At 39.3% G+C, this 16,833-nt stretch overlaps 1 protein-coding gene across 3 annotated transcripts in view; it reads left to right on the top strand.

Annotated features, from left to right (window-relative positions):
* LOC122557881 (inner centromere protein-like) overlaps nt 1-16,833 on the top strand; it is a 36,541-nt gene that overhangs the window by 16,763 nt on the left and 2,945 nt on the right. For 2 of the 3 annotated variants that reach the window (XM_043706048.2, XM_087996651.1), the window contains exons 9-17: nt 1,368-1,431; nt 3,818-3,935; nt 6,479-6,613; nt 6,842-6,951; nt 9,185-9,305; nt 9,436-9,558; nt 10,892-11,085; nt 11,345-11,486; nt 14,822-15,001. In XM_043706048.2, the coding sequence (XP_043561983.2) occupies nt 1,368-1,431; nt 3,818-3,935; nt 6,479-6,613; nt 6,842-6,951; nt 9,185-9,305; nt 9,436-9,558; nt 10,892-11,085; nt 11,345-11,486; nt 14,822-15,001 (1,187 nt within the window). The remainder of the gene's footprint in view (nt 1-1,367; nt 1,432-3,817; nt 3,936-6,478; nt 6,614-6,841; nt 6,952-9,184; nt 9,306-9,435; nt 9,559-10,891; nt 11,086-11,344; nt 11,487-14,821; nt 15,002-16,833) is intronic. The other variant, XM_087996653.1, reaches the window with a different exon arrangement.

Below are 16,833 nucleotides of genomic sequence, written 5' to 3'. Positions count from 1 at the left end.
TTTATGATGAACATTTAAGTTCACTGTTGCGCCTTTTTTTTGAGGGGGGGAGATTTGGTTTACTGATCTCAAGTCATTAGAATGGGTGAAACATTTAGAAAAGTTTTTGAAAATTAGACTCTATCTTCCTAAAATATTTATCCTCCAGCAGTGACTTGGTACTATTTCTAAGGAGAAATGCAAACAATGGCAGACGTTTAAGAAAATAGCCCATGGCTTGCAACAAATAGTATCCCAGTGAGAGTCAGAGATTCTAATGTGATCAATTGTGGTTAACCAGGGAAGTTGAGGATAGCTTTAAATTTGGGGGGGGTGGGGAGGAATTGGGGCACAAAAATCCAGTGTTGCAAAGAGTTGTGGTGATCCAGAGGATTGAGTTTTTTAAACTGAGGGAAAACTTGCAAATAATAAGACTAGCAAAAGCTACCTTTTTTAAATATACGAAAACGAGACGTCAAAGTGAACATCGGTTCATGAGAAAATGGCAGAGGAGTTCAATAAATACTTTGAGTAGCCTTCATGGTAAGGCTGTTGACGTTCCAACAATACTAAAGTCTGGAGCAAGAGGTAGGAGGAGAAAGAAGCAATAATTATCTAGAGAGAAAGTGCTCGGGAAAACTAATGAGGTTAAAAGCTGAAAAGTGCCCTGGACCTTTTAGGATATTGAAGTAGCTACAGAGATAGTGGATGCACTAGTCAAATCTTCCAAGAATAGTTATGTTCTAAAACATAATGAGATTTATAAAGGATGGAGTTACTGGATGTGCAGAAATACTTAATCAACGCTTTTTCAAAATTTAATAAGAGAGAAATCCTGTCTGAACACTCCTTGACGTAACAAACCAACAGTGTAGACTTAAACTGCGGCCAGTTGATGTAAAATATTTTCTGGAAATCTAAATGTATTAAAAGGTACCAGATTAGGATTGTTCAGAATATTTCAGTATGATGAGAAGGTTGACTAATTAAAAAGGACAACAGTAGATGTGAAAATTGAAATGGCAGTGCCATAATCTGTGATCTTGGTTGTCACATGCAGTGTTCCTGCTAATATTCATCTGCATGACCTCATATCTGCGTGTCAGCAACTATCAGAAATGGAAGTCAATGCTAGAGATGTCAGCATGCTCATTGCAGTGGGACCCCTCAGTGGCTGTGCCATGTGCTGTTCAGAGGGAATGAGTCATGTGGTGGTTCAACAGTCACCACTGTAGTAGTCATGGTGAATGCAGTGTTGCTGACAGTAATGATGACTACCATCTGCATGTTAATTTCTTGACATTTAAGCCAACTGGTCCTGCTCAAAGGACACTGCAATTTAAGTCGAGAACATGTAATGTCTATTAGCATTTGGTGTATTAATACAGGTTATCTTATCACAGAGAGCGGTGATTCTGATGAACCAGTTTTTCTTGATGGCCAGAATGTTGAGTAAGTATCTTTTGAGATTCCTGTCTGCCATTGGTTTAACTTTAGCTTTGAAGTGTGACTTGAGCTGGTACTCCACTACTCCTGGTGTTTGGCTCCAAAATGTGCAATGATTAAATTGTTAACCTTTAGGGTGATTTAGTGGGACACAATACAAGCAAGAGAATGTTTCAAAGTTCAGAGATGGTATCTAGAATTCTGAAATAGGCTGAGTGTTGGAAAGTGTGGTACTGGAAAAACACAGCTGGTCAAGTGACATTCAAGGAGCAGAAGAATTGACATTTGGGCATAAGCCCTTCATCAGGAATGATGCTTGTGGACCAACCCTGTGGCTGAACACTTCAACGCCCTCTTCCACTATCCCAAGGACACGCAGGTCCTGGGTTGCCTCCATCGCTAAACCCTAACTACTTGACACTTGGAGGAAGAACGTCTCCTGTAACTACATGGGATCAATGTTGATTTTCCTTATTCCACAAGAAGAAAGTGAGGACTGCAGATGCTGGAGATCAGAGCTGAAAATATGTTGCTGGAAAAGTGCAACAGGTCAGGCAGCATCCGAGGAGCAGGAGAATCGACGTTTCGGGCATGAGCCCTTCTTCAGGAATTGAAGGGGGCTTGTGGACCAACCCTGTGGCTGAACACTTCAAAGCCCCCTTCAATTCCTGAAGAAGGGCTCATGCCCGAAACGACGATTCTCCTGCTCGTTTCCTTATTCCACCCCCCCCCCCCCCCGCACCACAGCCCTCTTGAACTGTCCTACCTGTCCATCTTCATTCTCATGTATGTGCTCCACCCTCTTCTCCAACCTATCACTTTTTTACCCCCACCTTCACTCATCTCTGAATTTCTACCTACCTTCCACCCCCTCCCACTTAGATAAATGGAAAGGGAAGGTAGTTAGGAATGTGGAGATGGATGAAGGTGGAAGTGGAACTGATAGGAGATGGGAGAAGTGGGAAGGAAGAGACTGAGACAGACACCTAGTGAAATCCACATTGAATGTGTGGTTGCAGGGTCCCATGGCAGAAAGATGAGGCATTCTTCCTCCAGGCATCAGCTGGTTAGGGTTTAGTGATGGAGGCCCAGGACCTGCATGTCCTTGGGAAGTTGAACTGTTCAACCAGGGGCCGGTGGGGTTGTTCCACAAGCTTCATTCCTGATGCCAGTAATGTCTATTCTCCTGCTTGGATGCTGCCTGACAGGCTGTGCTTTTCCAGCACCACACTCTCATCTGATTTCCAGCATCTGCGGTCCTCACTTTCTCCTGGGAGAGTTGAAAGGCCCAAACTTGTTTTGAATCATCATGCAAGAATCCAACCTGATAAGGCACAGTGCTGGCTCATTGATCTGGGGTATGATTCTTGCTTTAGGTAGGTGGCATAAGTGCGAGAGGTCCTGGATTCAAGTCCCTGATGAACCCTGGTGTTCTGCATCTAGTTCCATTTTAAAGGGGCAGTATGGTGGCCAAGTGCCAGGGACCCAGGTTCGATTCCAGCCTCTGGCGACTGTGCAAACTTTACACACATTCTCTCCCTGTGTCTGCATGGGTTTCCTCCAGATGCTCTGGTTTCCTCCCACAGTCCAAAGATGTGCAGGTCATGTGAATTGGCCATGCTAAATTGCCCATCGTGTTAGGTGCCTTAGTCAGAGGGAAATGGGTCTGGATTGGTTACTCAGAGGGACGGTGTGGACTTGTTGGGTCAAATGGCCTGTTTCCACACTGTAGGGCAATCTAATCTAAACAATGTACTTTCAAATGTGATTTTAAGAGACAGTCTTGCACAGGGAATATTTGGTTTGTTGCAGCTCAGCCTTAAGGCAACATTGCTAGTGGGCATATTTCTTAAAAGAACGTTGTATATTGTTAATTATTGGAGTCTTTCAGGAGGAGAAATAACCTCTTCAGTGTTCCTTTTCAAAGATTCTGTTCTTAGATGTGGTGCTGAGTAGGCTTGCTTGCATATAATGTATGTTGGTTTCTTTTTAGCTGAATTTGCCTGAATGGTTTCAAGTATTATCCTGATAAATCTTACTTGGCTTGAGCCTTGAATGTTCATGACGGAAACAAAAGCAGAAGTTGCTGGAAAAGCTCAGCAGGTCTGGTAGCATCTGTGAAGAGAAGTCAAAGTTAACGTTTCATGTCTGGTTATCCTTCCTCAGAACCGGACCCAGAATATTAACTGATTTCTCTTTGCTGCCAAACCTGAGCTTTTTCAGTGATTTCTCTTTGCAGATGCTGTATATCAGAAACAGTCCTTATGGTTTTTTAAGGTTAATAGACTGTTTTAATAGCTTTGTTGCAAAGCCAGGTATAAATTAAAATAGAACAATAGATCATATTATTATATTATTTGCAGTGTCATTTACTTGTATTGTGGTTTCTTAGACGGAAACGTAGTTACAAGCGTGCAGTGGCAAATGTGTGTAATTACAATGAAGAATTAGAAACTGATGGCTTTCCACAAAGAAAGAAGACCCCTTCACCAGACCTTGCAGCCAGCAAAGTAAGTCTAAACACAGTGCAGGGATCTCCTAACACATGTATCACTCTGATCAAGACCATCCATCTACTGTTTCCCATCTGACTTTAGTTAATAGAGTCAAGCTTATTTCTGTACTCTAGTTGTGAACCAGCAAATTTTCTCTAATGTCTCTCCTTTTGCATAGTGTCATCTGAACTCCTGTTGCCCAGAACTATTTTCTGTTCTCACTAAAACTGTTGACCACTTTCTTCCCTTCCTAGTTATATTGTCTGATATTGATAGTTCTTGTTCTCCTGGTTTTCTTCCTCTTTCACAAATCTATCATTGGGCCCTGTTATTTCTTATTTTGCTGTCAATTGGTGTTTAGAGATAAAATGAATTCAGGTTCCCTTGTGTGATCACAGCATCTAGCCTCTGTCAGCCTCTTTGTTTGGCCATGTGGGGTTGTCTACCATCTAGTAATGGATGATCATAAATTTTCTCTCTTCAGAACTTGAGAACAAAAGCCATTATCCTTTGACCTCTTGGCTACTATGGTAGTCATATTTCTGAATTGGTAATTCAGAGATTGGGTCCAATAATCCAAAAGGACTAGTTAAGTTCCAGCAGTAAGCTTGCAACCTCAAATTTATTAATCCAAATAAAACTGGTGTCATAAAGATGTCCTTGAAACTAGAGTATTTTGTTTTTAAAAATATCTAGTTTAGTAATTCTTTTTCTTGTGGGTGTAGAAGAATTGGAACAGAAATAAGTCCAGTCACGCTAAATGTATTTAGACAAAAGAGGGGGAAGAAAAGTGTAGATTATTTAGTTTGTTGCAGTCCTAAAGAGATTACTATTGCAGACTTGTTAAAATTTGGAACTGATGTTTATTAAACAACAATACTATATTTAGAGTAAACAGAATAGAGTGCTGCAGGTTCTGAGGGAGACTGGTAGTGAAGAAACTTTGTAATTATCTCCTCTTTTTTAACTTTTCACAGCAATTTTCAAATTTTAAGTATTTATTGAGACTGCAGACTGAAATCTGAAGACACTACATTTGTGTTGTCGAATGATACCCTGAGGAAAACACTGGCAGAACCATCCGATTAAATTTAAGACTAAATCGCTGTAGACAAATACCACAGTATAGTCATTTTAATCATATTAGCATCCACCTATTCTAAATGGACATTTCTAATAGTCCTTTCCTGACTTTTTAAAAACTACTAATTTCTAACTACTTTGGAGCATCTGCATGTTACTTGTCAGTTCTTCTTGATTTAGTGTCCTCGATTTTTGTGACCTCTTGTTTACTTAAATTTTCTTTTTCAACTTGTGCTTCAGTTAGCCAGTTTGGCATGGGTGTGTAATAGGGACAGTTCTTTCGAAGGTATGTTCTGCTTTTTCCAACAATAGACTTTTTGATTTGCCTTTGGTACTTCGACAAATTCTAATTCAGATAAAAAAAATGTTTTGTCCGAGCCCTTACAATATATTGATTTACTACTTCTATAGTATGCTATTCAATTATTGCTTGATAGTAGTCAAGTTTAAATGCTGCATAAAATAAAGTTCGCATAAACTTCAAAAGATTCAACGTCTATAGAGCCAAGCTGAATAAAGTAAAATGTTTTTCTACCACTTAAGGTAGCCCTAGGTGTCAACTCTTTCATGCAGAGGATGGTGCATGTATGGAATGAGCTGTCAGAGGAAGCGATAGAGGCTGGTACAGTTACAACATTCAAAAGCTATCTAAATGATGAGATAAATAGGAAGATGTAGGTTTGCTCGCTGAGATGGAAGGTTTGTTTTCAGATGTTTCATCACCATACTAAGTAACATCAGTGAACCTCCAGATGAAGCACAGGTGGCATGACCTGCTTTCTATTTGTTTAGGTCTTTACTTTTGCTAGGAAAAGGACAATGTCATTTACAAAATACCCTGCAAGAACTGTACCACTACGTTGGACAAACAGGCAGTAAACTAGCCACCAGGATACATTAACTAAGCACAAAAACATGATCCACTCTCACTAGTATCCTTAAATACGGATGAGGAAGGACACCACTTCGACTGGGACAACACTTCCATCCTAGGATAAGCCAAACAGACACGCATAAGAATTCCTAGAAGCATGGCATTCCAATCAGATCTCTATCAACAAACACGTTGACTTGGATCCCATTTACCACCCACTGAGGAAAAAACACAGTAAATGTGACCAACCCAAGGAAACCTAAACACAAATAGAAAGGCCATGTCACCCATGTTTCATCTGGAGGCCCACTGATGACATTACCTGGTATGGTGATGAAACATCTGAAAACTAACCTTCCAGCTCAGCTAGCAAACCTACATCCAGAATCTCAACCTGAGCTACAAAAGCTTCTCAAAACTCACTAATGAATAGGAAGAGTTTAGAGGGAGTTAGGCCAAATGTTGGCAAACAGGGCTACATTAATGATATCTGGTTTGCTGTGCTGGATATCTGACTGTTATTTGCTCTTGAGATAAATTCTGAACATGAATTACACCCTAATTCCAACATATGACCGAGACCAAATTTTCATTCTGGTAGGTGGTTCGACCAAAGCACAAAAGCTTCCTCCATGCAGTTCAAAAGAATCAATTGTTGATGACCCCAGTGTCTGTTGGCCGCACAGTAGTTAAGTCCTTCATTAAACGCAACACTCCAATGAAAGTTGATCCCAAGGTATGTGTATTCTGCCTTCTGAAGATATTTAGTCTTGTATGTGAAAAAATGCAATCGTTGTCAAAGTGACTGCTCGTGAAAGGTTTTGTGGTACTACATCTAAATTTATTAAAAATTTTCCTTTTTTAGGAAATATTTGCTTAAAATTTACTATCAAAGTAATGCTACAATATCTTTTTAATGTATCTATACAATCAATGTTTGTTTGCCTACCACTCTATATTTTAGGAACAAGAGAAAGCTCGTCTGGCAAATCTAAAGAAGAAACGAGAGCAAGAGGAAGAAAGGATACAAAAGGTGGAGGAAGAGAAGAAACGCAAAATGGAAGAGTTTAAAAAGTAAGCCAACATGTCAGAATTTATATCCAATTACACTATCAGCTTTTGGGGGAGGGGTGAGAATATTTATCATGAGCATAATTTTAGAAGCATTCTCTGTTAGACTAGTTTTCTTTTGTCCTGAAGCTGCCACCTTTTTATGAAACTCCCTGTATTTTGCTGCAGGCCAAGTAAACTTTTTGTCTAAATTTTATAGTCGGAAGAATGAAACTGTTTTGTGCTCAAAATGGTCTAATCAAAATTTTATGCAACTTTAACATCTTTCTTAATTTTTGTATTCTGAGAAGGACCCTGTATTTAGTAGCATGATGAACTGCTGCTTCTGCAAATATTCCCACTAAGCAATAGTGCTATTTGGATTGTGCTGTAGTGCAGTAAACAGACTCCACAAAACCAAAGTTCCTTTGAGATTTTCTGTATCCGTACCTCCCCAGATCGCTTAGTCATAGAGATGCATTTGGTTTAGATTATCATTCAAACTTTACATGAGCTCTTTATTCTTCCTACTGAGATATACCACCTCCTAAGTGATTCTTGTACAAATGCAACCAGGAAGTTGCAGCCAATTCAACAGCTGATCAATTGCAATGCCATTTAATGCTTATTTTGACACTGTCTTAACTGCAGTGTCAAACTAGTGGTCTGTTAAACACTTAGTCATACAATTTTGATTCTTTTTTGCAAAATGCTGACTGGAAGAGCTCAGTCAAATGGAATCTGCAAGACCCTTTTTTAAGAAAGCAAAATGGGCTCAGGGTGGAAGATAGCTTTGGGCTTGAAAACAATAAAAGCTATATTAAGGCTAAAACAATTTGTGCTGCCTAGAAGTCATTTAATGTCTCTATCACTTTTTTTTAATACTCTACAGTAAAATTTGTTCTCTTTTTAGTGAATTCAAGTCATTTGAATCCAGTAATTGGTAATGTTTGCTGAATTTAAGGTGATTAGATTGCTATTGTGTAGTAGAGGGCATACTGCAGAATCCCTGCAAGGTGGGAGCAGATCATCTAGTCCACCTTAACCTGTAGTGTCCCCAACCCCAGCCCCCATCTTTCCTAAAATCCCTGTCAGCCTGCAATTCCCATGGCTAGGCCACTTAGCCTGCACATCCCTGAAGACTATGGGCAGTTTAGCCATGACCAATCCACCTAACCTGTACATCTTTGGATTGTGGGAGGAAACCAGACCACCTAGAGGAGACTCATGCTGGGAAAACATTCAAACACCCCACATATTGAGGCTGGAGTCAAACCCCAAACTCTTGTGCTGTAAGGCAGCAGTGCTTCGCACTGAGCCACCATGCCGTATCTTCATAATGTGCAACATTTGTATGTAAGTGCATTTGGAGTTTATATTGAGGTCCGTAGTGAAATTTGATTGTGCTTGTCTTGCCTCGAAATTGGTTAACAAGGGCATTCCACATCATAGTTGACACATGTGGTTTATCATGAAGAACCTGCGAGTGATTTGCCTCTGCCTGTTTTACTATCCTTTGATTCAAAGGTAGATTTTGCTCAGGGAAATTTCTTCATATAGGATGTTGAGATTGAAGACACAATAGGTGAACTAAACAGGTCGTTATGAAGTAGCAAGTGATTGGAACATGATGGTTTCAACCAGCTTGATGTTTTCAGTTGCAGGATATGTGGAGATTAGTGTTTTGAGGACAGCCATGCTGTCTAAATCAATTTGAATGTTGAGAGCCTTTGGGCTACCGAATGAAAAATCACTTTGATAACTTGCCACTCAATTCTGTAGGGACATAATTTGATTTAAAGAGACTCTTAATAGAGCTGGAATATTGTTTTTGGTATGATGAACTTTTGGTTGACATTGACTGAGGGGACAGGGAAACACCAGCAGTATCATTTGGGAGCTTAAAGACTAAAGGATGCCTCAATAAATTAAAAATGTGGAATTATTATGCCTAGAAACATCATGGAAAATAGAATTTGTTTGTCAAAAAAAATGTACAAGATGGCTTTTGTGTATCTTCCCCTTGTGAACAATTGAGTTTGGTACCTTTTTGACTTTTTTTTAATCTTGGTTTCCTTCACCATTTGAGCAAAAAGAAACTTTAAACTATCTCATTCCCCTCCCAGTGATTCCAAAATAATGTGGCTGATCTATGGAATGAATTAACCCTAGTTTTCATTCACTCATTCTAATGTTAGGTGGTAATAGGGATATGGAATAAACTGTTATTGAAACTTTATGGAATTATTTTTCATAGGAAACGGGAAATGCAAGTAAAGCGTGTTTTGGAAACTCGTTCCAGAGTTCAACAACAAGAGGAAGAAAAGATCAAGAAAATTGAGCAGAAGTTTGCTCAAATTAATGAGAAGAATGCAAAGGTATGTCAGTTCTGATGCTGCCTGATGACAGAAATGAAGAATCAACCAAATAGGAAAGATTTACCATTCCTTTGAGTGAATACGCACATTGTATCAAGAGATTAACCTAGGATTCTATACTGTTTTACAGATTCGTAAGGAAAGGTTTGCTGAAGAGAAAGCAAAAAGTAAGGTCGCTGCCAAGAGGATGGAGGAAGCAGAAGCTCGAAGGCGGCAAGAAGAGGAAGCCCGAAATAAGAAACTGCAACAGCTGGTATGGCCGCTGTACTTTTTTTTTTTTAAGAAAGCTTAGCTATTTCACTTTTGCCATGTAAATGACTTGGTTACAGTTCTGTTACTTGATACTTTAATCAAGGAACTTTTCTTATGAGCATGTCTCACTATTAGTGTTATGGACCAGACCAACCCCCTTCAAAATATATTAAGGTAGCATAGACCCCCAACTGTATTTTCTTTTTAAAAGGGAAGTATAAGGGGATATGTTTCAGAAGCAATTCAAGCTTAAAACAAAACCTGTTTTTTCTTACACTAAACTAAAATACAAAGATTTGGAATAATTTAACTCTATATTGTTAAAACTTAATAGAATAATTGTTTAGTTATGAAACATCAACTATTCCAATACAGTTACGTCCCATACACACTTGCCAAAGACAATTCCGTAAAATAGACTGAATGTGAGACCATTCTAGCTGCAGGAAGAGAGCCCAACCTTCTAGCTGTAAGAGTGAGGGGACTAACAGAACCCAGCTTGAAGATCGCAGCAACTATTGAATGCTAAACAAAAATTCTGGTTCCGTGGCAGCTAGACCCCATTCCTTCATGCTGCTTCTATTGTTCCAACATTTTGGAAAGAAAAACCCAAGGTGCCTGAAACTTTATTTTGTTGGCTTGGAATGGAAAGCTTGGCGGCTCTGTCTCAATCTCCTTTCCAAAAAAGGACAAAATACACCTCCTTAAAGTGATAGTGTCATTACACCAGGCTTAAGTTCAATTTTAACATATGAATATTTGATTCTAATTATTTAAACTTCATTTCATTATGGTTTGTATTCATCATTCATTAAATGCTCTTCCTGTGTTCTGCTATTTGAAAATAATGCTGTCCATCTTCTCTAAATCGTAATCCCTGTTTTGAGTGGTAAGTCATTTATTAGAGGACTAAGTTTTTTTTTAAACTTTTTTATTTATCTTCTGTGGATTTTTTGTTACCCTCCACTCCGCTGTTACGATGTCTTGCAAAGCTCAATTCAGAGTGGAGTTAAAACTCAACAGTAGATTCTCATCCAGCGGGTTTATTTGGAAGTACTAGGTTTCAGAGCGCTGCTCCTTCATCAGGTAAGTAGGAGCAGCACTCTGAAACCTAGTACTTCCAAATGAACCTGTTGGACGAGAACCTGGTGTTGTGATTTTTAACTTTGTCCACCCCAGTCCAACACCAGTACCTCCCCATCAGATCTACTAAAAAGTAATGTCCGTTCAGTTAAGTTAAAACCATATCACATGGCATATGGTACATATTCTGATAGTGATTCCAAGTCTTGAGAAGCCAGGTATAAAGGCTACAATTCAAATATTTCTTGCAGGAGGAAGAACGCAGAGAGCTGCAGCAGCGTAAGAAGGAGGAAGAACTGGAGAGGCAACGTAAAATGGCAGAAGCTAGAAAGCTTCAAGAACAACGGCAAGCTGAGTTGGAAAGAGAACGATTGCATGAGCTGCAGCTGGCTGCAGATAGAGAGCGGGAACGAAAAAAGGAAGAGGAGAGCATTCGGGCGGAGAAGTATGTAACAAAGTTCTGCATCCCCTCTCCAGAGAAACGTTTTTTAATCAAACCCACATGACCACCTGTTATGGTATTCTTAAATCATTATTTTATTTTTACTCTTGTATGCAAAATATTTCTTGGCATGTGTTTTTCAAATAACAGTTAAGTTTGGAAGGAGAAACCCAGTTTTGAGTTCAAATTAGTAGATTGTTAAACATTGCTTCAATTGGATTTGTGCAAGATCTAGAATAAGTAGTGCACTTTCTCTTAACAGAGAACGTGAACGACTGGAGAAAGAAAAGGCCCTTCAATTACAGCGGGAGATGGAGCGAACAGCACGGGAGGATGCTGCACTCCAGGCTCAACGAGAAAAGGAAAAGCTTCGCCAAGAAGTGCAGGAGAAAGAGAGAAAATGGGTAAGGGGATCTCTCCTTTGCTGCACTTGTTGCCACTTGCTCACACAGAGCCATCACTAGTATTAATATTTCAAATATGATAAAGTGACAATGAAGCTGGCAATTTGTAACTTGGAAAAACTCCACAGCTGTCTGGCCAGTGGCTTTGTTCCACATCAATCTGGTTGACTTTCTACTGCATAATGATCATAGTCCAGCAAGCCAGTGTTATGGATAATCGTGTGCAATAAATGCTAAACTTTCCAGTTTTGTTCAGTCAAAAGTGCAGGAAGGAAGCACATATGCAGTGCCAGGTATTCATAAAAATGATGAGTCCACCTGCTGGAAGTACTATACAGGACTATTTGCATACTGAGCAGCATGTGGTCGACAGAAGTAAGTAATTCCACAATCATCAGACCATATTTAAACTCTAATCTTATCACATTCCTAAATGAATGGTGGACAATTATGTCCTGCACATGAAAAACAGATAAGTGCCAAGCAATGACCGTACCCAAGGGTGAATCTAATCCATGCCCTATGGCAACTAATAGCATTACAATCTCTGAAACCTTCCAACTATCAACATTCCTGGATGTTACCATTGTCCACAAACTCAACTGACCAATCAATTAAATGTGGCTACAAGAGCAGATCAAAAGTTAGGAATTCTTCAATTAACTGACACCTGACTGTCCATCTACAAGGTGCAGTCAGGAGTGATGAATACTCTCCGCTTGCCTGGATGAACTCCAATAACATTGAAGCTTGACACCACCCAGGATGTTTGGCACCCCACTAGCTTTCACGATTCCCTCTTTTCTTCATTGCCACAGTGGTGGCAGATACACTACATAGATTTAAAAAATCTCCTTTCAATAGCATCTTTCAAAACTTTGATCTGTATCATCTAGAAAGACTGGAGCAACAGATATGAAGGAACACAACCTCCTACAAGTTGTTTCCAACACTGTCCTGACCTGCATCTAAATCAATGTTTCTTTGGAATTTTGATTCAGTAACAACAGAACTCCCTTTCTGACAACACTCCAGATGTTCCTAAACCTCCAGGGCTGCAACATGATGAAGCCTGCTCAATGTGGTTTTCTCCAGTCAAATTGGGTATGGGGAGAAAAATGTTGACTTGGCCTATGAGCAAATTTTAAAAACCAATCCAACCTGCCCAATTACTGCTTCATTAGCAAAATGGTGGAAAGTGCATTGGCATTTAAGCATCTACTATCATACTCCATTTGGGTTCGGTCAAGTTCACTGAGCTTCAGCCCTCAATCTTGGGTACAGACCTGCAAGTCTGGAAGAGTTAAATTCCAAAGGTGGAATGGTAGGCGTTGCCCTTGATATCAAGGCATCGTTTAAGCAAGTATGGCATCAAGGAACCTAAATAAAAGTTTAAGTTGATGGAATCTGGAGAATACTTTTTGTTACAGTCATACCTTGCACAAAGGAAAATGTTAATGGTTGTCAGTCAATCATCTCTGGTCCAGGCGATCAATGCAGAAGTCTGTCTTTATGTCCAACCATCTTCTGCTTCATCAATCGCCTCGCTTCTGACCTTATGATAGAGAGAAGGATCTTCACTGATTACACGGTTTAGCATCATTTGCAACTCTTTGGATAATGAAGCAGTTTGTCTAAATGCAGCAAAACCTGGAAAATGCTGGGCTTGGGCTGATTTTAAAACCAGACATTTAAATTGTGCTTGCATGGGGAAGGAATTCTGCAGCAAGTAGCTTGCATCCTAATTTCCAATCCTGCCTGTCATCTCACTTCCAAGTCAAGACTTTGAAGAATGGGATCAACGCTACCTTGATCCCATCCTGGAAAAGCAATCTGTTTTGGTTTGGCAACAAAATTTGTTGTAAGCTATACATGTGCACAGTCACTGAGGTGTTTGGTATGCCAACACTGTTCGCAGCATTGACTTACAATTCTGGAAATTGCTACTACGCACGGACCTTGGTCCACATAGAAGCAAGAAAACTAGTGGTAATACTTGTTGGCACTCGAGCAAACACCTTCATTCTTCACTCCCTCCACCACTGCAATCGTGTGGGTCATCCAGCAGATGCAGTTTGGCAACTCACCAAAGCTCTTCCAACCAGTCTCTTCTGAACCAGTGATCTCTATAACCTAGAAAGACAAAGAAAGCAAGGACGTGGGAACACTGCCACCTGCAAATTCCCTCCAAGCCATACACCATCCTGACTTTGTACTATACTGCAGTTCCTTATTTCCTTCACTGGTTCAAAATCCTGGAGCTCCCTTGCTAATAGCATAGTATACCTATTCCAAATGGACTACAGCATTTCCAGAAGGCAACTTGACCATACTACCACCACCAGGACAATTAGTGCAAAATAATAAGTGCTAGCTTAGCCAGCAATGCCCTCGCCGTGGAAGTGAATTCTTGAAAAGGCAAATTTTTGTAGTGTCATTGCATAGTAAATGATCAGTATAATTAAGAGTTGGATTTTTGCAGTGAATTATTAAAATGGTCTGATTATTTAAATATACATCCTATACATTTTTCAACAGTTAAATTCAATTTCAGAAGGTAGGGTTTGTTATCTAATTGAATCAGGTCATAATGGAAAAAGATGCCAACGTTGATCTCCTTTTCACAAGGTTGCTGAAAAGGTTTTTTAAAAATCAACCTGTTCAGACATGTAATGACACCTGTCTGGAGCAAGTGGGACTTGAACTGAGGCCTCCTGGTCCAGAAGTAGGACATTACCACTGACCATAATGTGTCTCAAAAGCTGCTATGTTTGTTGGACAATTCGATTCAGTATCCTTCCAATTGCCACTCTATTTATTTGCTAAATGTTTGTCAGAACGTCTTGGGGTGAATTGTTGCTGACTATGTTAAGTTAACTCATCTCTTTCCTGTGGAGAAGTGAGTGTGTTAAATCGCTTGAGCTCAACAGTAGGAAAATCTCTTTGGAGTTTCTTAGTTTATTACCCGACAGTTTATAAAACTGAGGGCAAAATTTAATGGAATAATACAGTGCCTTTTCTTCACTTGTGTATTTAGCACCTTCACCAAAAAAAGCAATTTGGTTAAATGACCTGATTTCAATGAAACTCCAGCTGCTGCTGTTCTGCCTCACTGGGAGGGAAGAGGCTTGGAAGGAATTAAATCTATTTTGGTATCCACTTCTCCACATAAAACTTAGTGATCTGAAAAAGATTAATGTTTCTCTGCTAGTATGAAGCAAATCAAATTCCATTATTGGGCTTAATCCCATTTCCCCTTTGGAAGTATTTGAACGATTATGACTTTTTATTAACGTGGTGATTCTGAACTTTGAATTTATATTTGCATCTTGTAGGAAGAGCAGCGTTTAGAAAAAGAGAGAATTAGAAAAGAGCAGGAAAGACTGGAGTCTGAGCAACAAGAAAAAGAGAAGAAACTTCGTGAAGCTGAAGAGAGAAAATGGAAGGAAGAGCAAGACCAGAAAGCAGAGAAGGTCACCAGTAAAAATATGTTGAATGTGACTGTGGAAGTGCATGTGAGTTAACAGTATTTGAAACACATCTGATCATGCAATGTCTTCAGTACTGGATAGAAGTGTCAGCCCAGATTATACAAACAAGAGAAACAGGAACATAAGTACAGCCACCAAATTTGCTCTGCCATTCAATAAGGTTGTTGTGGAAATTAATTAAATCCAATTTCCTCTCCCTATTTCCTTTTTTGGATTCCTTTCATTGGACCAAAAGTATATTTAACATATTCATCAACTAAGAAGAGGCTGAATATTTGCAAACTCCTTGCAGGCCAAAAGTGCTGACTAGATGATCCACCCCACTTCCTGAGCTTACCAGCATCCCATGCCAGTGTTTGGCAAATTTGATTCACTCTGCATGTTAGCAATAAACAGCTGAATGCCAAAAATTGTTACAGCCCAAACGTTTTGCAGTGTTCTGGCAATAATACTAAAGACTTGTGCTCCAGAGCTAGTTATTCTAGACCAGCTCCATTACTGTTTTCTGCTTGACAATGTCAAAATTTACTGTGGGATTTCCTGTCCACAAAAACAATAAATCTAATCCAGCCCAGTTTGTCCTCGCATCAGTCCACTTTTCATTATCAAAGTGTTGTCAACAATTCTATTAAGTGGCACTTGAATTAGCAATAACCTGCTTACTGGTGTTTAGTTTTAGATTCTGAAAGGCCCCTGGCCTTTCGACAGCATGTAGCATTAAGATGCCTGAGAAACAGGAAAGTGAATGGGAATTTGGGCAAAAACTCTTTTCACAATGGAAGATGATTGTGGTTGTTGGAGGCCAATCATCTCTGCTCCAGGTGTTACTCAGGATACCATACTACAGATATTTTCTAATCAACTTGTATGCATGCAGACTTACTTTGTAGGTATCATTTTGCTCTACTTGGTCATAGAGGTTGTTCTATGTCTCGACAGTTGTGTTCCTCTGCAACATGCTGTAGAAACTTACATAATGGCAGATTGTGAATAGAAAATCGCTATGCCCATTCATTAAAAAGTTTGCATTATCAAAACGTCCACAACTTGTCAATCGCATTATAGCCAATTCATGCTAACAAAATGCGTGTTGTCGTAGAATGATCTATACTCCCTTTAATTATAGACTCCAGCGATTTCAGTGAATCAGTCTTTCATAACTCAAACATTAAACCTTACCTCATTTGATCTTTCCTCGGAATAGCCGCCTTGTTAACCCTTGTTTCCAGTAACCTTTATCATCTGCTTCATTATTGCCCATTATGATAGCTCTTTCCTTGCATCTGAAGGCCTGTATTATTTTTTTATCTTTCATCTGTTTTCTTTTGAGGATGAAGATTTTTGTTTCTTGCTAGTTATACCTTCTCTTCTTGATCGATTTCTGGGAAAGAAATCCTAGGCCTTAGTGTTTCAGACAGGTACTCAGTCTGGTGTGGAAAAGTGAGGCCTGATTAATTCTTTTGAAAGAACTGTTGAGGTAGTAAGTTTATTTTCAAAGCAAACCTTGACATGGTGTAACTGTAAATTTCTTCTTGATTGTTACCAATCTCACCATGAAAAGATGTCAAAGCCTTTTCACAATTATTTTATGCTCTTATCTCTTGGCTTCATTCGTGTGGAAGTGCAGCTAAGATTATTTATTTCATCCATTAATTGGGAGGGCTACCTCATCAATTTCATTTTTGCTGTCCAATTTCTCCCAATTTGATTGCCCTGCTCAAAAGCTACTAAATTAAAGTATTTGTTAATTTTTGTTAATGCTTTATTTTGACGTCTACTTCTAATTTCATTGTTTTGCTATTTTTCCCTGATATGGCCTTGATCTCCAATACTTTTATAATTTTAAACTTGTCTGC

The sequence above is a fragment of the Chiloscyllium plagiosum genome, unplaced genomic scaffold, assembly GCF_037043375.1.
Source record: "Chiloscyllium plagiosum isolate Xiang-an unplaced genomic scaffold, Cpla_swu_hap1 HiC_scaffold_18, whole genome shotgun sequence".
Classification (NCBI taxonomy): domain Eukaryota; kingdom Metazoa; phylum Chordata; class Chondrichthyes; order Orectolobiformes; family Hemiscylliidae; genus Chiloscyllium; species Chiloscyllium plagiosum.
This window is presented reverse-complemented; position numbering and strand designations above follow the sequence as displayed.